A 21,764-nucleotide genomic window follows, 5' to 3' on the forward strand; every position below is an offset into this window, starting at 1 on the left:
CTCACTGAGTTCCTATTGGTTTCTCCCTGAAGCCAGGCTGGTAGCTCTTTGTGGCCAGAGTCCAGGTTGAGGGCAAGAGGCCTAGCATAGGCACAGAACGAGGGCAGGCAGGAATCCTGATCCCCAGTAAATACCACGGGGCATAACTCTCTGGTCGGTTGAGACATAGGACTGCACTCGGGTGGCTTCATCCAGATTAAGGGCACCAAGTCCAAAGCTAGCCTGCTCATGTTGGGGCTTTGGTTTTACAGCTCACTTGCTGCCCTGTGAGTAGGGAAGTAGAGATGGTCCTGTCTATCTGGGCCACAGTGAAGGTTTAGCCAGTTGCCCTGAGGGTGATCTCCTCTGTTTCCTCTGTTGTTTGGGGGAAGGGAGGTCACACCCTACAGGGATCTAGGAAGGAAGGTGGGAAGCCTATCCACATAGGTCAGTTCATCTCTGGCTCATCAGGCTACAGTGGCTGCAGCAAGGACAGAAAGCTGAGCCGGGAGTCCCTGGTCTCAACTGCCATCAGCCCAGGCTTGCTGACAAGCTAAGTGCTCAAGACCTACTCTGTGAATCCTGTTACATCTCTGTGTTATCCAGAGAACATAGACCAGCTCTCTGCCCTTGAGCTGAGACCTTTTCTGGCACCTGTGTACCTCTGAAGATCTGGGGCTGGGTTGGAGCCCCTGAAGAGTTCTGAGGTCTGCAGCTCGAGAACGTGCACGCGCGCGCGCGCGCACACACACACACACACACACACACACACACACACACACACACACACACCCTTTGGTCTTGCCAAAGGAAGGAGAGAATGGCTGATAGCTCCTGGGGTCCACTTTATAACAGGCAGGGAGGAGCACAGAGCTATCTGAACCTCACGTCTCCCTCCCTGCCACCTCCAAGGCTTATTTCCCCTCAACTAGTGTTCTGTGAGGTCTTGAAGCCAGAACCCGGAGAAGGGGCCCCAGGAGAGTTTACTGTTGAGAGAGAATTGTTACAGTTCACCCATCCTTTTCCTAGTGGCTTGGTAGGGACACCCTTCTGATCTCTGGAGAACATACCCCACCGTGAACCCAGGCTGAGCAGGTGGCATTGTTCAAAGTGAGCATCCTTGAGCCAAATGTACTGGTACACACCTGAAATGCCAATACGTGAGAGGTGGGGGAAGGTGGGAAGTTGGGGGCCAGCCTGGGATACATAGTAAGGACCTGTGTAAAACAAACAAAATAGAAAATGCTGTACACACCAAGTGACCACCCTCATGGTCCCCCCTGCATCCAGGCAGAAGCCAAAAAAGACAGCTTGTTCTGCAGATATGTGTAACAATGCTGCTGGCTTTTCTTCAATTAACAAAAATTCTTATGGCATGTTTGTCCGATGCACGCGTGGCTCGTGCCACAGCGGGCTGTGCTGGGGAGGCTGAGACGCTTGGAGGAGGCTCCCTTCTTTCAGTTTGGTGTGGGTTCTGGGAAATCACGAGCCGTCTCACCAGCCCTCTTTCTTTGTTTTCAAGACGGCTTTGTTGAGCTGCTGCTCACATACCGAATAGCTAACCCGTGTGGAGTCTGTAAGCTGGTGCCTTTTAGTGTGAATCCTCAGTTGCTCGCCACACAACCAGTTTCGAAATGCCATATTTCTTAGCCTCCAACCCAACCCCAGAGCCCACAGCTGGACACCCCCCCATCACTACTGGACACCAGTAGCATCCATTCTGTCTCTGGGCTGACCCGTTCAGGAGGCACTTTGTGGACAGGAGAGCCTAGTGTGTGGTCTCTTGTAACTGGTAACTTGTGCTGATTGTGAAGTCAGGCAGCCTGGCTCAGTTCCTGGCTCCGTGTGCCTTATTTTCCCATCGATGGATACCAGGGGGTCCTTAACTTAGCGTAAAGTTAAGATGTTGGTGCCCACCTCTTGGAGCTGTCCTGTGTGCAGGGCCTGCAATACTGTGCTGTCCCACGCGTCACAAGAGCCAGCCAGAGGAAGCAACAGCTCAGTCTTTGCTGATTCATTCAGCACGTGTCCACTGATAATTGCACACCTTCTGCTCAAGTCTAAGGCTCAAGCTGAACGAGACACGAGTCCCCATGGACTGGTAGCTCCCAATGTCACAGCGCTATTGTTGTCAATAGGTGGGGAAGCTGGGAGAGCAGAAGGAAGAAGACAAGCTAAGCTTCAGAGGGGGCAAGACACCAAATCTCAAGCCAGGGTGATTCGAAACCTGGGCTGGGGAAGGAACCCCAGGCATAGAAAACTGTAAAGCGTATTTAATGGTGGCCTAAAGCCACACCGGGCACTGGAAGAGGTCACAGAGTAGTTGCCACCCCATGGTTATCTCAGATCTCAGAGTGGGGTAGGGAGACCCTCACTGCCTCTGGCTGAGCCGGGGACCTTGTCCACAGTTAGGAATGAGAATATATAGACTGGTGTTGGTTTTGTGTGACCTTTGACCTCTCCCATAATTAACTGCTGGGCCCACTTCTGGCATTGTCTCAATAGAAGGGAAACCTGATCGATGGATGCCAGGGGTCCTCAGAGAGCTGGTCTCATTACTCAGTCATTACAGACCTGGAGCTTAACCCCGAACCACCGGAGACAGGGGACTTAATCCTTCCTGTGAGGCCCAGAGAAACTACCTTCCCGGGAGCATAATTAGCCAACAAACCGGATTAAGATTTATTCATCAATAAGGACTCAACTTCCTAAGCCATACATCTCCCTCAGAATGGATGTCTATCTAAAGAGTCCATGGTTTTCCTAAAGCCACAGACAAAGGGGTGACAAGCTAGCACCCAGTCGGGGACTGAGTCTTTGTTCGAGCAATGGGGCTTCCCATCCGGGAGGAATGTCTGCAGAAATACCAATCAGGGGGAGTGGGACTTGTCGGGAACAGCCTCTGAGGGTGAATGTGGTTACTTTCGAAACCTTCCTTCTGAGATTTTCCTGTCAGCTTTGATTTAAAAAGAAAAGAGGGGAAAAAATATATCCTAACACAGTATTAAAACAAAATGAGAAGACGCTCTGATTCATTGGAAAAGAATCTTCTAGAGCCTAGACACCACAGAATGAATATGTATTTTATAAGGCAGTGAGAATCAAATTTGAATTAAATGGAGAGAAAAGAATCCATTCTCTTTGGGGTTCATCCCAGCGCTGCTGGAGCTGTGGGACAACAACCATGCTAACATTTTTAGATAGGAAGAGAAGGACCATGTGACCTCCAAAAAGGCCCATAATGCCCGTGTTGTTGGTTCTGTTCTGCTGGAGGTTGAAAACTATCCTCTACTGGGGACTAAGTTTTCATTAAAAGAGGGAGGACGAGATGGCTCACAGAGTGAGGGTGATTGCTGTCAAGCCTGATGACCTGAGTTCGATGCCTGAGACCCCACATCGTGGAAAGGAAACACAAACTCCTTCAAGCAAGTTGTCCTCTGACTCCCACGTGTACACACACACACACACTCATACACACACAATTTAATTAAAAATTTTATCACACACACAAAAAAAAGAAGTGAACTTAATAAAAATTTAATCACTAAGATTTTTCAATTAATTAAAAAAAAAACCCTAAGCAGAAGGAAGAGCAGGGTAGGTAGTGAGCTGGTGGGCCTCACCCCTTCAGTGGGAGTTCTCCTCTCCGTCACCACCCTGCAGTCTCAAGTCAAGGTCTACTGGAGATAGAATACTCACACCTTTCTCTCAGTGCCCTTTCTTCTTAATGACTTTTTGGAGCAAGAAGACTTATTCTTCTCACCCCCATTCACTTCAACGATGCGGCTCTAGCAGCAGGAGGAGAATATGGTGGACTTGGATGCAGCCACTGCCTGGGGGTCTGGAGGGGAGGGCCTGAAGCCTCTCCTCATTAAGGTGGAACCAGTGCCCACTTCCCAGGTGACACAGCTCTGTCTCCGCTATCCCAGACTGGCTTTCCTCTACACGCCTGTGTTCCCAGAGTATCTACATCCTGTTAAAAATCCTAAGAAGAGGCTAGGAATGGCTCCGTTGGTGCAAGCCTGGGGACCCGAGTTTGATGTCCAGTGTACATAAAAGCCAATCGGAGTAGTGTGTGCCTGGAATCCCAGCACCGGGGAGATGAAGACTGGGGTTCACTGGCTGGCGTTTCAGCTGAATCGGTGAGCCACAGGTTCCGTGTGAGACCCTATCTTAAAGAATAAGGTAGAGGGCTAGTAAACAGTCCAGTGGGTAAAGGCACTTGCCTCACAAGCATGGTGAGTGAGTTCCAATCTCTGGACACACAAAAAGCTGGCCACTGCGGTGAGCATCTATAATCCCAAACTCTGTAAATTGGCTCTACTATGGCCTTCCCTGTGGAAACTCCATGAGAGAAAGGCTCTAGAAATCATTCCACCGACTCTTCGACAGTTGATTTATTGTGCCTTACACTATGGTGATGAAACTACTTATCATCCTGATAGTAAAAGTGTTCTTCTTAATCATTAGACACAGACAACAGGCATAGATTAAAAATAGGCCAGACCCATTGGAGTGATTCGCCCCAGTCAGGAGAAGGAATGTCCCCTATTTGGAGACCTATGAGTGCTCAGATTTTACCACCACTCAACAGCTGGCTTGGTTGCATGTTGCGGACATGGTAGACTGTGTCTCTTTCTCTGTGGGCACCTAGAAAGCTGACCTTTTGTGGCTGGCTGGGGATTGCCAGCTGTATCACTGAGCAGTGTCACCAGCCCATCTCATTTGCTTTTCTCCATCTTAAACCTTTATTCCTGAAAACCGTATTGTATTTATTTTTAAGCTGTTTGAAGAAAGTGTTTGAGTAGAGGGAAGATTGGATGAATGCATGTTTGTATGTTAGACATGTGGATGAATGAGTAGGTATGTGTGTGTGTGTGTGTGTGTGTGTGTGTGTGTGTGTGTATGTGTATGTGTGTGTGTGTGTGTGTGTGGTGTATGCACGTGTGTGCGTGTGTTTGGAGGGTGAGTGTTTGCATCCATGAATTTATAGATGGATGGTTAAACATATGGATGGACATATATGAATGAACAGATGTGTAGATGCATTTTTTTAATTAATGGGAGGACAGTGTACGGCCAAATATATAGATGGATGTTTGAATGAATGGATATGAATTTGACTATGAATGAATGTTTGCTTGGGTAAATGGATAGGTTTATAGGTGACTGGTTAGTGTTAAGGCGGGTATGTTTTAGCATAAATAGATGAATGGGAGAGGTGCTGGGAGGGAATGTAGCCATGCCACAAGAGTGTCTGGACACTGGAGGAAGATGGGTTTTGGCCGAATGATTATATGTGTGGCTAGTGACTGAGCAGATGGAAAGGCATATACAGGTGTATGGAAGAAGGAGGAGCCCATGGAAGGGCAGAGAAGTGAACAGCACTTGGTGGCCAGGTAACCCTTTCTCAGGACACAGTAGATATGTGCTAAGGATGAAGGCCCATATCAGGTGTTTGGCCTGTGGCTGGCCTGTGCTAAACAGTATGACCCGGGGGGAAGGATGAGCGTGTCCTGTCTCCTACTATGTGACTTTGAGCAGTTCTCAGATCTCTCTGCACTTCAGTTTGATCAGCCGTAAAAAGCAGTTATCCATAGGACTGCACTGAAGTCTGGAGGGGCCCTTGTTTCAGGAAGGCTGACTCACTGCCCTTTAATGGGGGTAGCCGGAGAAATGTCCTTTCACCCAAACACGGCACAGAAGCCTATTTCCTCCATCTGGCTGATCTACTCTAAGCCTCAGACTTGCCGTGGGACCAACAGCAGTTGCAAGGGGCACCTTCTGCTTGGATAAGGCAGATTCTGCTGGGATCAGGCCAGTCACCACCTTGTAGGAGGGATATTGGGTCATTGAGTGAGAGGTGATGCCTATGCCGGCAGACAGTGGAAGGAAGCCTATCACTATGTTAAAGAAAAGCCACACTTAGGTTAAAATAAAAAAAAGACAGGTGGACCTGTTCCTGTGACTTGTAACACTTGAGAGTAATGGCGAGGGAACAGGGTGGGGGTGGGGATAACTGGATCCTTGAACTGACTGGGGATCTAGCCTAGCTACCCAGTCAGGGAGCTCTGGGTTCACTGAGAGATCCCATCTCAAAAAATAAGATGAGAGCAATAGAGAAAGACAGCCAACGTTGACCTCTGACATCTAGATGCTCATTCACACACATACGCATGCTTGCACAGACACACACATGAAACACGGGCACACACACACACACACACACACACACAGGAAAAAGAAAAAGCCATTCTTGATATCTGAGATGTAGAAGGAAAACAATATTGCCTGTGAAAGGAAATTCCAGAGCTGTGCAGCCTGGTGAGTTAAAGCCTTAGGGCTGTCGATTGAATACCTAGAAGATGTGTTCTGAGTGATGTGTGAACTGCTCTGAACAACCAGGGCTGCATGCAGAACCTGAAAGCAATGGGTATCCCTCAGGAGTGACAATGCTCAGCACGCTTTCCACAAACCTAAGTCTTGCATCTTGCTTTAATGTTAAACTACTTGATATATCTAAAACCAGGGCTAAACAGACACGCTGTGACTCGGTTCTCTTCCCCAGATGGCACAGGTAGGCGGTCACTGTGAACAGGGGCAGAGCATCTGACTCCACGACCTTGTTCTTCCCTCCTCTGGCTGGCTAGGTAGCGGGGTGGGCTGGTGCATCTGACCTTTGCACAGGTTGTTTGTTTTGCTCTGTGCTATGCTTAAACTCTTCCTAGAAGAATCAGAGTGAGTGAGCCCCTAGATTTCCAGGCTAGTGTTCCCATACTATATTAATCATCAAATGTGCCATGGCTCTCCTCTATACTCCAGCCTGTGAGAGCATGGGTTTTCCTGCCTCGATCCAGACGTGGGGTCAGGCTCCTCCCACCTTCCACTAGAACCTCAACTCAAACTTTGACTCCCGGCGGACAGGGGAGGAAATGCTTCTGCCTCGGAAATGTTTCTTCTGTGTCTTGAGAATCGCTTTCAGTTCAGCCATGACATGCTCCCTCTCTACAAAGGTCACTCTAGAGTCCATGAAGGCTGGGCTCAGTGTAACTAGAAGGCATTGAGCCCACGGACTATTTGCAAGTGGTGTGGCCAAAGACCTAGCAGAGGTGCCAGGGCCCCAGACCGCGGCTGGTTGGGTCATTCTGTACATGGCAGCCATATCATGCTGGAAGCCAGAGTCATGTTTCAACTACTTGGAATCCCACCAGCATCCCTTCTAGGTGTATGGCCTTTGGCAAGGTTTTATCTTCTCTGTACCTTCCTTCAGTGCCCTGTGCAAGTGGACTGGGGCTAAATCCCTGTCTCAGTTAGGGTTACCATTACTAAGATGAAACGCCATCACTAAAAGCATGTTGGGGAGCAAGCGCTTCCACATTTGCAGGCCATCACTAAAGGAAGTCAGGACAGGATCTCAAACAGAGCAGGAACCTAGAGGCAGGAGCTGATGCAGAGGCCATAGATGGAGTGCTGGCTGCTTACTGGCTTTCTCCTCATAGCTTGCTCAGCCTGCTTTCTTATAGAACTCAAGACCACCAGCCCAGGGATGGCACCACCCACAATGGCCTTAGTGATTGTATCAATGTTCTACAGGCTTGATCTTATGGAGGCATTTTCTTGATTGAGATTCCCTCCTCTCAGACGACTTCAGCTTGTGCCAAGTTGGCATAAGTCAGCACAGTCCCTCTAAGGACTTGAGAGATGACAGTATACAGTCCAGCCAACCACTTGGGCTTAGAAGCAGCTCACTGAATGTTAACTAGACATGCTCTTATTCTTCTTTCTGGAACCCCAGAACTTATAGCCCTTTGACCCCTGCTGGGAAATGTTGAAAAAGGACTTAAAACAGCAAAAAGAATGACCTTTACTAAAGCTATTGACCATTGTTTATGAGACAGAAGACTTTGTTATAACAAGGAAGCTGGAGCAGCTGAAGGCCAGGCCTCGGGCCATAGAGAAAGCAGCTACTGGGGCAAGGGGGGTAGTGGACATTCTTTCATTCCAGAGATGACACTTCTCGGTGATGTACAGAGTTTATTTTACTTGGTCTTCATCCTTCAAAAGAGCCAGTTTCCATGGATATAGAAGCACCCCATGTGTTTGTAGTGCTGACAGTCTTTAGAAGGAGCCGAAGCCAGGCTTGCCTCTTACCTGCTTCACTGTGGCAGGAACTGGAAGCTCCACCACCAACACACACACACACCAACACAATGTAGCTCTTCTGAAAACTGGTGGATGCTGAGCCAGGAGTGTTTTAAAATAACTCTTTGGCCCTTCCCACTGTATTTTATCTACTTCCTGTTGAGCTATCCCCTGTTCTAATTTTATTTCTGATGTTGTGATTAAAAAATAAATACTGTGACAAAAACCAGCTTAAGGGAAAAGAGTGTCCCTCTTGATTACAACCCCAGGATACAGTCCACCATGGTGAGGTGGGAACTTCAAGCAGCTGGTCACAGACAAGAGCTTCAGAGGAATGAGTAAATGATGCTTGCTCGTTTGTGCTCTGCTTGATTTCTTCACTCTTGTCCAGCTCAGAACCTCCGGCCTAGGGAATGATGCCACCCACAGTGGGCTGGGTCTCCCCATATCAATTAACTTCCTTAAAACGATGCCCCACAGACATATTCCCACAAGTGAACCCAATGCAGACAATCCCTACTTGAGACTCTCTTCCCAGGTGATTCCAGGTGGTGTCCAGTTGACAATTAAACCTGTTATATTCCCTAATAAGTCATATCGTAGTGGCTCGCAGTAGTGAGAGAAGGAACCCAAGCTCTTATTCTGATAGTTCTCATGTCTCCACACTTGCAGACATCGATGAATGTGAGAATGACTACTACAATGGGGGCTGTGTCCACGACTGTATCAACATCCCTGGGAACTACAGGTGCACCTGCTTTGATGGCTTCATGCTGGCCCATGATGGACACAACTGTCTGGGTGAGTGGTGAGGCTGAGACTTCCCCTCTGGGCACAGCCTTCTTATTTCTCAGTTCTATCAGGCAGAGTCTGGGGGTGAGGGGGGGCTGTGCAAAGATACATCTTCCTCTGGCTCCTTGTAGTAGCTTGTCAAGTCGCTCCATAAAATACCGCAAACCACGCAGCTTCAACAGCAGAGGTTTGCTTCCTCGTTGCTCTGGAGGTCTGGCACAAATGGCTGCCTGCCTGCTCTTGTCAGCCCATACGCACTGTGCGTGCATGCATCAGGCAGTATCTCTCTTCAGTCCTAACTGCTTCTTCCTTTAAGGGCACCTGGACCAGAGATGTGGCTCAGTTTGGGGCATTGGTTACTTGTCTGCCGCTGTGATAAAAACACCATGACTGAGACACCGTGTGGAAGAGTTTATTTTGGCTTACAGCCGCAGAGGAACAAAAGTGCATCACAGTGAGGAGTCAGGAACTGGAAGCTTGTCAGAGATCACAGCTTCAGGTGCAAACACTAAGCAGACAGAAGAAACAGGAAGTGGGGCCAGGCTATAAGCTCTCAAAGTCAGCTGTCGGTGGCATACTTCCGGCAGCAAAGCTGTGCCTCCCATAACCTCTCCAGATACCACCAACTGGGAGCCAAGTGTTCAAATACATGAGCCTATGGGGACATGTCATTGATTTTTTTCCTTTTTTTTCCCCCAAGACGGGGTTTTTCTGAGCAGCCTTGGCTGTCCTGGAACTCATTCTGTAAATCAGACTGGCCTCAAACTCAGAGATCTGCCTGCTTCTGCCTCCTGAGGTTCTAGGATTAAAGGTCTGTGCCACCACCACCCAGCTTTGGAAACATTTCTTACACAAACCACAGCAGCACATTAAGCCACCTGCCACCAAGCCTGATGACCAAACTTCAGTCCTCAGTATTTATGTGGTGGAAGGAGAGAGCCAGCTCCTTCAAGTTGTTCTGACTACTACATGTGTACTATGGCACACGTACACACGTGTGTACACACATATAGAAAGACATATATGCACACACAAAGACACATACATGTACACACACCTTTCCACAGTTCAATAATTCCACAGTAATAAGCCAATTATTACAAAATGTATGTGCATAATTGTTCCAGGTGACTGAAGTTGGGAAAATGTAAAGGAAAAATTGCAAGTACTGCTGGGAGACTCCCATGATCCTCTCTGTCTGCCTCTGTAGTCAGGTGTCAGTATGATCTGGTCCCTTTAGCATCGGCCACACATCAGGCAATTTTGCATGGCCTCTGTTTCCATCTGGTCACTCTACCAGTCAAAAAATGGTGCTAACAACCTGTAAATGCTTCTTGGGTTTACCATGACAAAGGGATGAGCTGGGTGGCTTTCACAAGAGAGGTCAACTCTCACACACCTCTAAATGTTAAAAGTCCAAAATCAGTGTTTCCATCTGAGGGCTGTGGGTAAAGTTCTTCCCAAGGCCTTTCTCCCAGCCTCTGGTCACTCAAGAATTCTGAGGCTTGTAGACAGCATTTCCCACATCTTTCCATTGTCTTGGCTCCACAGATATCCTCTGTCCAGATTCCCTTCTTCGTAATGTCAGTTATACTGGATGAGGGCTGGCCGTGGCTGCCTCTCCTCATCCCGACGATCATCTGACGTGCTGGTTCAAATTGCCATCTTGGCTGGGTTCAGATTGACCATGGGAACACCTCTGAGTGTGTTTGTGAGAGATATTCTAGATTAGGTTCACTGGGGAGTCATAGTAAATTTAGGGGTCAGCACTGCATGGGCTGGGGTCCCAAATTGCATAAAAAGGAAAAAGGGAGCTGAGCAAGGGGCTTCGGTCTCTGCACCCTGGCTACAGATGCAGCATGACCAGCTGCTTCCTCAAACCCCTGCCACCATGACCTCCTGACAGTATCCTCTCCTAAGCTGCTTTAGATCCTAGAAATCAGAAAAGTAGCTGGTATAGAAGGAGGCCAAAATTGATACAACCATGAGGACCATTATTTCTCTGGAGGACATGCTCACAGTTCTGGAGTTAAGGCCTCATAATCTTTTGAGGAGGGGACGTAGAGGTGGCTCACCATCTGTAACCCAAGGGACAACAACTAGTAGACAGCAATACGTGGCTCTCAGAATAGACCCACCTGTCCCCAGCCTCTTCTGCCATGAGTCGCAGAAGCATAGCCATTGGATCAGGAGAACGCGTGTGATTGACAGGAGTGTGGCTGTGAATAGGTCACAGGCCTGTCGGGGTCTCTGTCCCCTGTCAGTGGAAGAAGCTGCCATGGCCACTGGTATTGTCACGATCTCTGAGATACGGCTTCCCCGGGTCAGTGTGCCACTATGTCACCTGGACTGAGCACAGACTTAATGGTCAACCGACCAGCGAGTGTTATTTTTACTCCCGTGGCTCAGCCATCTCCGTTCACCATCGGAATCCGGAGTGAGTCTGTCTGGGCAGAAAACATTTTTTTTTTTCTCTGTTTCCCTATGTGATCTTTCAGAATGCTTGCCGCAGACGGGGGCCAAAGGCTGAAAGATCACGGGATTTGCCAGCCTTGCGTGCAGGAATCTCTAAAAGGGCCAAGCAGACCCTGGTGGCGCCAGCTGGCTTGTCAGTACTAGGTAGAAAGGTTCAATGCCCCGACCACTTGGGCCTCTCTTTCCTTGTGGCTTGTCAAGCTGAGAGCTCCTGTCTGGTTTTGTTTAATGCGTGTTGGGGCTCAGATGAGCTCATTATGGGAAACAGATCTGTGAACATGTAATTACACCCCAAAGAAGTGCCAAAACAGAGGTCTGGACAAGAGTTAGTAAAGACCAGAAGGGCCTGTGAAAAGCTACCCCTGGCTGGGGTGAAGCTGGGGGTGGAAGCGGGACTTCCAGGGCTTCAAAGAGGAAGCTCTCAGCGGGCTCTGGGAGGGGGAAGAAGTTGGTAGGTCTGGGCACAGTGTGTGTGGAGCTGCAGGCAGCTCCTTAAGGATCCAGGCAGGGCCTTTGACCAGAGACCACACAGCTTTCACAGCGCCACCTCCAGGTGAAATGTCATTTGCTCTTCACCTGGTCCGAGTACGGCTTCCCACACTGGTTCCCCGCTGTCTGCGGCAAACACAGTTCAGGAGTAGAATAGTCAGCAAAGACACAGCTCACCACCGCCCATCCTCGCTGCGGTGGGAAGTGGGGGACACCCCATCAGAAGCATCACTTTGACCCAGGGGACAGACCTGGATGCTGTCGGCTTGACCCGAAAATTCTGGCTCTCCGGTTCTGAGCTGTTTAGCCTTCTTCATTCAGCATCTTTGCTTCTCTGGGTCTCGGTTTCCTACCTACACCGCCGAATGTGTCATCTTTGTCTCGCAGGGCTTGGGTGAGGGTTCTGTGGGATCACAGATGTAGGCAGCAGAGCATCTGTCACAGCATGGGTCAGATGCTCAGCCACCCGTGGAGATTATAACCACACCTCCTAGGACCACAGCCCAAGGGTCTGTGCTCCCCAGACTCCCTGGCTGGGGCTCTGTGTTCTTTCCTCTGATGGGCCACCCTTACCCCTGCTAGGGCAGGCACCCCCCAAGCCCCCACCCCACCAGCCTCCAGCCTGACATGGACGTCTGTACGCCTGTACAGGTCTTTGTTTCAACCACACCATTTTCTCTCTGGATTCTTTTTACACTGCTGGATATGAAAGACCCAGACAAGAGCCCTCTGCCCCCTCCCACTCTGAGCACGGATCCTGTGGCAGCGAGGGCAGACCTTTCCTACAGGCTTCTTTTGTTTGCTCTTTTTCCTCCTCGAGAGAAAACTCCAACTCAGAGGAGCCAGGGCCTTGGTTGCAGCCAGCTCCAGCCCAGACCGACCGTGTGACCCCTCCAGGCTGGGTGGCTGAACTTTTAGAGCCACAGCCTTCCATCCCTGAAGCATAGTGAGAATAGATGCCTGGGAGGTGGGGGGAGGGGGGTGGGGATGGCTCAGTTGCTAAAGTGCTTGCTTTGTAGGCACAAGGACCCGGGTTTGGTTCCCCAGACCCTATACTTAAAATATAGACAGGGTGGTGCTCGCTTGTCATCTTGGGGGCAAAGGTGGGATCACTGGCCACCCAGCCAATACTTGGTGAGTTCTAGGCTAGGGCCTGAGAAATGATACCACAGACTGGCTTTCGGCCTTCTCGGGCATATGCACCGTGCAGTGAGGACCGAGACAAACTATAATTAGCTATGAGCAGGGTTGGGCCAACCAAGAGTCCAGCGTAGACTCTGATGCCCCTACTCCTGGGGAATCTTAGGGCCTGGGGCCAAGTCCTTGGGCTCTTCTGGCCTTAGTTGCCACAGCTATGCAATGGGTCTACAAGACCAGCCTCACAGAAGTAGTGGGCTGAATAAATCTAGAGGAGCCCTGGGGCTAAATTTCACCACCGTGTCCTAGCCTAGTTTTCAAGTTGGGAGCTGGCGTCTGACCGGCTCATTTGATTGGCACATTAGATTTCCCCCCACTGCAGTTTTGTGATGTGGCCATCACGGAAGGAATTGTCAGCAGTTCAAACGAGGCATAACACATAAGCATTAGTATCTGTAGCCAGGAATCTTGGTGCCTACCTATGATCCTGAGAGGCGAAGGCTAGCCTGTGCTACATGAGATACTGTCAAGAAAGAAAGAAAGAAAGAAAGAAAGAAAGAAAGAAAGAAAGAAAGAAGGAAGGAAGGAAGGAAGGAAGGAAGGAAGGAAGGAAGGAAGAAAGGGACATTTTCTTCTCACTGTTGCTTGGTGACTGTTACCCTACCCCCTCTCCCCCCCCCCCATATTTTCAAGACTCAAGGCAGGGCCCCGAGGAAGGCCTGCTTTCAATATAACTACAATCCCTCAGTGATGGTGAAGCTTTACTGCCCTTGACACAAGTGCCCTCCTAGTGACCTGTAGGCCGGATGTGACTTCTGAATTCTAGGACTCCTTTCACGTTTGCAAGTGTGGCAGAGACTGTTCCTCTCCCTCCTTTTCTGTCCTCTCTTGCATCCGCTAACACCCTGAGCATGGGGACTCCTAACCAGTCAGGGTACGGGCCTGTGCCCCAGAGCAGCTGCTCGATTGCTGTGGCTCAGATACAGTGCCACACATCTCTCTGAGGATCAAAAGGTCGGAGTCATTTAGACGGGACATATTAGTGCTTCAATCACGAGGGGATGGTCTGAAATGAGGTGAGGGAGGGAACATGCCCCAGGTAACCCTGTGCCCCCTTGTGGACTCAGTCTTTCAGAAGGAGGCTGGCAATTACAAGGGAGACAGAGCTGGGGCCCTAAAAATGTGATGTCCAGGGCAGGGCACCTCTTGCACATACCTCTGTGTGGCACTGGAGGGGACTGTCCCCAGCTGTCTCCCCCTGGAGAAACTGTGGAGCCCTTGCACACTTCATTGCTGTTGGTAGAACTTCCTGCTGTCTGCCAATGCTTCCAGCACAGACTTTTACCCCTAAGGCTTGCTGGGTGGCTGCAAAGGGTGAGCCGAGCGTCTGGAGGGTCCCCTGTCCACACTGCTGCCTGTGGATCTGACACCTCCACTCAGACACCAAGCCACAGCCAGTCCCACACTGGGGAAAGCCGAGCCTGTCTGTATGTTGTTTTGACTGCAGAAATCTGGATAAAGAGCATTGTTCTAGTTGTGAACTCTGCTGAATTCCTTGGGAAGGTGGCAGGGGCAAAGCCCTGAGCCTCTTGCAACAGAGAGGGTTGAATAGCACCCAGAGTCAGCAGGGAGGCGTAAGGCTGAGGGCTGAAGGGTCGGCTTTCCTGTCTTGAGCGTCCACGGTTTCTGTACTTTGGAGCAGGCGAGCCTGTTTTCTTCGGAGATGGCTTGTCTGTGACCAGGGTCCTGGAGGGGAGCCAAGTCTGTGCTCTGGAGAGTGAAGCCCTCTCTCTACTTGACATCTTTATTGAGGAATTTCTCAAATATAACAGAAAATGACACCAGAGGGATTAGAAACCGGGACGGGATCTCACTCAGCCCGGAACGGCTGCCTTTAGCCATGTAATTACTTGAAATAGCAGTTCAGTTTCAAAAATATTATTCCAAACTCAGTGCGATCGGCCAGCTGAGCAATATTTAGGCTAATAGAATAAGATTTTTTTTTTTAAATCTTAAATTAGAACCAGCAGCGGGTCATTTTTCCCACCTCCACAAAGCAAGACTCAGCCAGATGTCTTCATTCTTCATCTTTACTTGACTTACTGAAAAATGTGTTTCTCAAGTTGCTCACAGCTGGAATTTTGGACAGGCCCCCAGCACTTTGATCCCCGTCGAAGAGAAGTTATTTGTAGTCGCATCCAGCAGACAAGCTGATTGATTAACCAGATGGCTCTGTATCGGCAAGCGAGCATGTATTGAGCACCTACTGTGTGCCTTACCTTGTGCTCAGAGGCACTACTAGCTAGGCAAGATAAGGGTGCATTTCTGTTCTGTGAGGCTGCCTGTGTTGGGTTGGGGTTCTTCTTGCTGCTTCCCCACAACATCCACAGCCTTGTCCTAGAACCTAGGACCTAGACGGCGGGAAGCCACGAGTACCAACCCTTACACGTGAGAAAACCTAGACTCGGAAAGGACCACAAAGGCCAGTAGGAAGCACAGCTAGGACCAGCATTTGTCACTTCAAGACTTGAGCCTGTGCCTGATGATAACCCCTACCCCTGTCCCACAGCAACCAGGAAAGCTCCAGCCCTGGAAGGGAGACCAGGTTTAGAGAGGGTTCCTGATGTTCCATGTCAAGCATGTACCCAGGCTTGGGGCCACCAAGTCTGTTCTGTAGTCCCAGCACCTTTCAGACCAGATGGATAATGGTGTGCCAAAGGACGAGAGGACGCCTCTTCCCCGCACTGAGGGAAGTGTTTGATCCCTTGCTCACGCATCTCCCACCCCAAGTGACAGTAGCCCTGGTTTGCCAAAGCCCCCCTCCCCCTGCTTTCCCATCCCAGAGCACCTGGCTCACAAGGAACTCAGCTCAGGGCCCTGCCTGAGCCAGTAATGGGCTCACCCTCCCTTCTGGATTCATACAGTAGGAGCATAGACAACAATGTGAACATACAAGCTCAGCAAAGTAACCCAGTCGGGTCAAATCCACCAAGACCAATAATGATAAGCACAGTAAATGCCAGGGGTGAGGGAACTATCAGATAGCCAGGGGGTAGGGGACCATCAGATAGCCAGGGGGTGGGGGGACCATCAGATAGCCAGGGGGTAGGGGACCATCAGATAGCCAGGGGGTGGGACACCATCAGATAGCCAGGGGGTGGGAACACCATCAGATAGCCAGGGGGGGGGACCATCAGATAGCCAGGGGGTGAGACACCATCAGATAGCCAGGGGGTGGTGGGCACCAACAGATAGCCAGAGGGTGGGGCACCATCAGATAGCCAGGGGGTGGGACACCATCAGATAGCCAGGGGGTAGGGGACCATCAGATAGCCAGGGGGTGGGACACCATCAGATAGCCAGGGGGTGGAACACCATCAGATAGCCAGGGGGTGGGACACCATCAGATAGCCAGGGGGTGGAACACCATCAGATAGCCAGGGGGTGGGACACCATCAGATAGCCAGGGGGTGGGATACCACCAGATAGCCAGGGGGTGGAACACCATCAGATAGCCAGGGGGTGGGGGAACCATCAGATAGCCAGGGGGTGGGGGAACCATCAGATAGCCAGGGGGTGGGACACCAACAGATAGCCAGGGGGTGGGGACATCATCAGATAGCCAGGGGGTGGGAGGGGACCATCAGATAGCCAGGGGGTGGGACACCATCAGATAGCCAGGGGGTGGGACACCATCAGATAGCCAGGGGGTGGGGGAACCATCAGATAGCCAGGGGGTGGGGGAACCATCAGATAGCCAGGGGGTGGGGGAACCATCAGATAGCCAGGGGGTGGGACACCAACAGATAGTTAGGGGGTGGGGGAATCATCAGATAGCCAGGGGGTGGGACACCATCAGATAGATAGCAAGGAGGATAGGGGCACCATCAGATAGCCCAGGGTTTTGGGGGATAACCGTGTCAGAGCACTGAGGACTGATCACACTGCTGCATGAAAAAGCACACCACATTCAGGAGCATCAAATACCATCATTCTCTGCCTGTGGGTTCAATGGGTCAAGAACCAAGTCGGGAAAATCCAGTCTCTGCTCCAAAGTGTCTGGAGACTCAACTGGAAGACCTGAAACTGGAGATGACCGACCTGACGGCCAGGAGCTGGAACCATCTAGAAGCTTCCTGGCTCAGGTCCAGTGGTGGTTGCTGGATGTTGGCCAGAGTGTATACGGGCAGCCTTTCTGTCTGGGCTTCCCTTTAGGCCAGGTTGAGCCTCCCCTGCAGAACAAGGTCAAGTGTGGGAACTCCCCTCTAAAGTTATGGTGAGGGTGGTTTTAATGGTTTCCTCTGATTTAAGGGTAGCAGATGTGAGGGAGGACATCAAAGAGGAGAAAGGAAGTCCCTTATAGAGGTCTGGGGACCTCTGTGCTAACAGAAGGAAAATGAGCCTAGTGAGTTTGGGGACAGGTCACTGTGTTTAGAGAATGATAGTGAGAACAGGGAAGAAGATAGGTCCAGAAGACAGGCACAGATTGCTAAAAGAGCTGTGTCCTAGTTTGGGCTTTATTGCTGTGTAGAGACACCATCACCATGGCAACTCTTATACAGAAAAATATTTAAATTGGGAATGGCTTACAGTTCAGAGGTTATCATCATGGCTGGAAGCATGGTGGCAGCATGCAGGTAGAGACAGGTCTAGAGAAGGAGCTGCAAGTTCTACATCTTAATCTGCAGGCAGCAGCAGCAAGAGACTGTGAGTCACACTGGGCATAGCTGGAGCATAGGAGACCTCAAAGCCCAACCCCCACAATGATGCACTTCCTCCGACAAGGCCACACCTACTCAAACAAGGCCACACCTCCTAATAGTCCCATTCCCTATGGGCCAAGCATTCAAACACATGGAGGCTGTTCCTATTCAAATCACCACAGGTGAATTTTATTCCAGGTAACTGAGTAGCTGGGGGACATTTTGACCAGAGACTAAAATTTTTTAGTTCAAATTTTAATTAAAAATAAAAAAACCCTTCCTGTTTCCAAATAGACTGTTATAGGGATGAGGGGCCAAGTGCTTCAGAAGGGAAGCCCCCATAATGGCCCAGCTGGATGCTGGTGACTCAGTATAGGGTGACAGTGGTGGAGGTGGTGGCTGAACTCAAAATACATTTTGCAACAGGCAACAGGAAGTTCTGATGAATTCAACTTAAGAGGCCAGAGAGAACAAGGACCAAAGCCAACTGTTGGGGTTTGACCTTCAGTGTTTGTGTGGCTCTGCCTTGTGACTTAGGCGAAGATGCCTTGGACGGGGAGGGGACAGACGGATGTTTGGGGTAGAATGGAATGCAGAATTCAAGTCTGCTTGGTTGAATTCTGTTGGAGATAAGAACCAGTCTTCCACATAGAAAGAGCATACAAGGTCAGATGTCTTTGGAGTCTGACCCAGGGGGAGTGTGAGGCCTCCACTTCAAGATAGCTTTGAATACCAGAGATCAATAACGATTCATCTCATAAAGATCTCATGTGTATGTTCCCTGTGCAGCCCCCTTGGAGGAGAATCCAGTATGGATGCCCTGTCCTTAGTAATCACTGACACTCAACCTGCCTGGCTTTGGACATCCTTCCAGCTTGAACCCCTCACTATGTGACTGTGGTCAAGTAGCTTAGCTTCTCTGGGCCTCCATTCTAAGGTGGGATCAGGGAGTATGTTTATTTCTGAGACCAAAGGAGATGAGCTTTTAAAGCACTTGGTGTGATGCCCTCCACCTGTCCAAGGGTCCATGAATGTCAATGATCTACTTACCACTGCCCTACTATGCAAAGTCAGAGAACTTTTTCAAGAAATCTAGGGCAGGTTGAACTGATGAAGAAGCAGTGGGCAAGCTTAGGCTATGGACTGTGTGTGAAACCCATAACAGACACCTGAGCCCCACATCCAATAAGGTGCTCCTGTCAGATAAACCGATGCAGGTCAAACAGCCTTCTTCCCTCTCAAGGGGATGGGGGGGGGGTGGTCACATGACACCAGGGCTTCTTGTTTTGTTACCTGGTCATGGCCTTTTATTTCTCAGTTTTGTTCTGGCCCCTCTGAGGTAGGAATAGCCATTCTCTGTGGTGTCCAGATGAAGGAGAGGGTGAAAGTGACTTCAGATGCTGCTGCTGTCAGGTGGAAGAGGATGTGGAGAAAGGTCCTGGGGAGGTGATGGCATGGCCCAGTTGTGTGTGGGGAGGGAGTCCCTGAGATGCTGGGGGTGGGAGTGGTTGCCACAGCTCCCTATGCAGCTCTGGGAAGACAGCTGGAAGGTTCCAGTTATACTTTATTTTCATATTCCACCAGCTCGAAAATGTCTCTTGCCAGGGGAAAAAGGTTGACCACCTTGATGTAAAACTAGACAGCCCCGGGCCAGCCCTGTCTCCTTTACACAAGCAACAGTGTTTCTGAGGCAAAGGGGAGAGACTTCTCCCTGCCCCTTGTACCGTTCTGCCCCTTCCTGTCTCATCTTGGCTAGTGCTGAGGGGTGGAAACCCTGTGCTACAGTATGCTAGCAGAGTTCAAGACAGGCAGGCCGCTTCTCTTTTACGTTTTACGACTATCCATTTGGCTTCCTTTCTGCTGAGACAGGATCTCATGTAGCCCGGCCTGGACTTGAACTTGCTATGTATGGGGACTTGCCTTGAACTCCTGAGCCTCCCGACTCCACCGCTGGAGTGTAGGGATTATGGGCATGTGCGAGTACCGCAGGTTTGCATCTGTTAATTTGATAGAAATTCCTTGGCCTGAGAAAAAGAAACTTGTGCTGGATCGCCCCGTCTCTGCACAAATGGGAAGCAGGTGTGGGGAGAGGGAATGGTTTCAAGCTGGGGGGCTCCCCACCGCTTCTCCAGGGCCAGCCAGAAAGTAGGGTGAGTTTAAGAGCTCAGGCCAGCACTGGAGTGAAAGGACAGTGAGCTAAGAGGCAGGCGGCCTTCCTGGAGGATGCTGGGACGCTCTGTCTCCAAGCCTTAGCGTCACCACATGGTATGTGAGATTAAGTGGATGGGATTCATGGGGTTGTGTGGACAGCAGCAGAATTCCTTTTCTTCAGAGATCATGCAGGGGTCATGTTGCTCCAGCTGAAGTGGGAGGCCACATGGTGGGAGGGGGCATGGAGTACCCTGGAGCCCTAGGAACAGTGTGGGACCTCCTCACTGAGCTGTTTCTCCCTGAGATTTACTGAGTTAGCCTTAGGGACAATAGCCAAGCTTCTTTCTATGTCTTCCTCATCCCAGGGAGACAGCCTCTGGCTATGTCAGGATTGTGACCTACAGCACATGGAGTGGCTTTAACTCCCCTAACCAACTTCCTTCCTGTTCTTCAGGCCTGGTCACTATGGTCCCTGCTACTGGAATGGTCCACTCCAGCCCCCCCCCATTAAGTCTATTAGGCTCATTCCACACATACATATTTGTCTCCCAGGCCAAGGGACCACTCCAGAAAACTCTTCTCTGACTAGATTTCTATGGCATTTCTTATGTTTGAGAGTCTGGCAGTGGACCATCCTACTTCCCCCGAAAGCTGTGTTCCAATCAACTTGGCTATTTGTCCAGGGCCTGCACAGGTTCTCATATAAGACTAGGAGACTGTCACAAGGAAGGCACCCCGACAATGGTGAGCTTGCCAACCTCATAGCTGTGAGCTTGCAGACCTGCCATTGTGCAGAGCTCTCCAGCACACTTTGAACTGGAGAAGGCATCTTATGAGCTAGAGGATGGTGGAGGTCAGAATCTATCCACACAGTGCCCTCGTCCCTAGGACCTCTTGCCCTAGATGCCTGGAAGGTATTCATGGGAAACCAGGTTCTCTGGGCCTTCACTCCTGGCTCCCTGCCTAGCCAGGGTGGGAGTTAGAGGGCAGTTTTGTGGTCTCAGCCTTATCCGGGGAGGTGACATGGTGAGGGTCCCAGGAAGGGACCCTGGGAATGTAGCATGTTGATGTGTGTGGAGGCATAGCTTATGGAGGGCACATCTGTGAAGGGATGGTCTGTGGCAGGGGAGTGGTCTGTGTGGTGGACATAGTCTGTAAATGGCATGGTCTATATAGAGGTAGGGCCTAGGTATGAATGAGTGGCCTATGGGAGCATGGTCGGTATTCAAACAGCATGACTTGTTGGTGTGGGTGTGGTCTGTGGGGAAGTAGTTTGTGGGGTGTGGCCTATAAGGGCGTGGGCATGATCTGTGGAAGCCAAGTCAGATCTGTGTGGAGGAACACAGAGTCTGTGAAGAGTGTGGGCCTCCTGTTCCTTCCCTCTCCTTCAGTCAGCCGTCAATTGAGACTTCGTCATGCCCTAGGCTGAAGTCTGTTGTCACTCCACCCATGCCAACCCCAACTTTGGAGAGATCTCTGTTTGGTGGCTTGGGGAAGAATCCCTGCTCTGTCTCAGAGCAGAGACTCCAGAGCAGAAGAGCCCATAAACAGCAAAGTAAACACAAACCATGGACAGAGGGTAGCAGGCAAGCCGGACATTTGCCTTCCCCAGGTTCCGTTTGCAGTCTAGGAGCCAAGAGCTCAGTCAGAACCCTGAGGGAATAAACAATAATAACTGTCTTGTGAAGACTCTTTAAAAATATCCCACCTCCGAATCACAGGCTTAGACTCAACGCTGAGTTGTGCACCTAAAAGGGGCATCAGTAAGACACAAGGGTGCTCCGTCTCCATCCCGCACCTATGACAACACTCTTGCTTATCTTGGATCCAATGGGCCCTGTAGCATCTTGGGTCACACAAACATATACAGGGCCTGGCTGTGTCTGAGCAGATGAT

General features: G+C 50.3%; 1 protein-coding gene across 3 annotated transcripts in view; it reads left to right on the forward strand.

The window, feature by feature from the left end:
* The window catches only part of SCUBE1 (signal peptide, CUB domain and EGF like domain containing 1), a gene marked incomplete at its 5' end in the record, with an annotated part of 110,271 nt that overhangs the window by 12,138 nt on the left and 76,369 nt on the right, over positions 1-21,764 (forward strand). For all 3 annotated transcript variants that reach the window (XM_080939247.1, XM_080939248.1, XM_080939249.1), the window contains one exon: positions 8,794-8,922. In XM_080939247.1, coding sequence (XP_080795373.1) covers positions 8,794-8,922 — 129 coding nt within the window. The remainder of the gene's footprint in view (positions 1-8,793; positions 8,923-21,764) is intronic.

Source organism: Micromys minutus (genome assembly GCF_963924665.1).
Source record: "Micromys minutus genome assembly, chromosome: 27".
Lineage (NCBI taxonomy): Eukaryota > Metazoa > Chordata > Mammalia > Rodentia > Muridae > Micromys > Micromys minutus.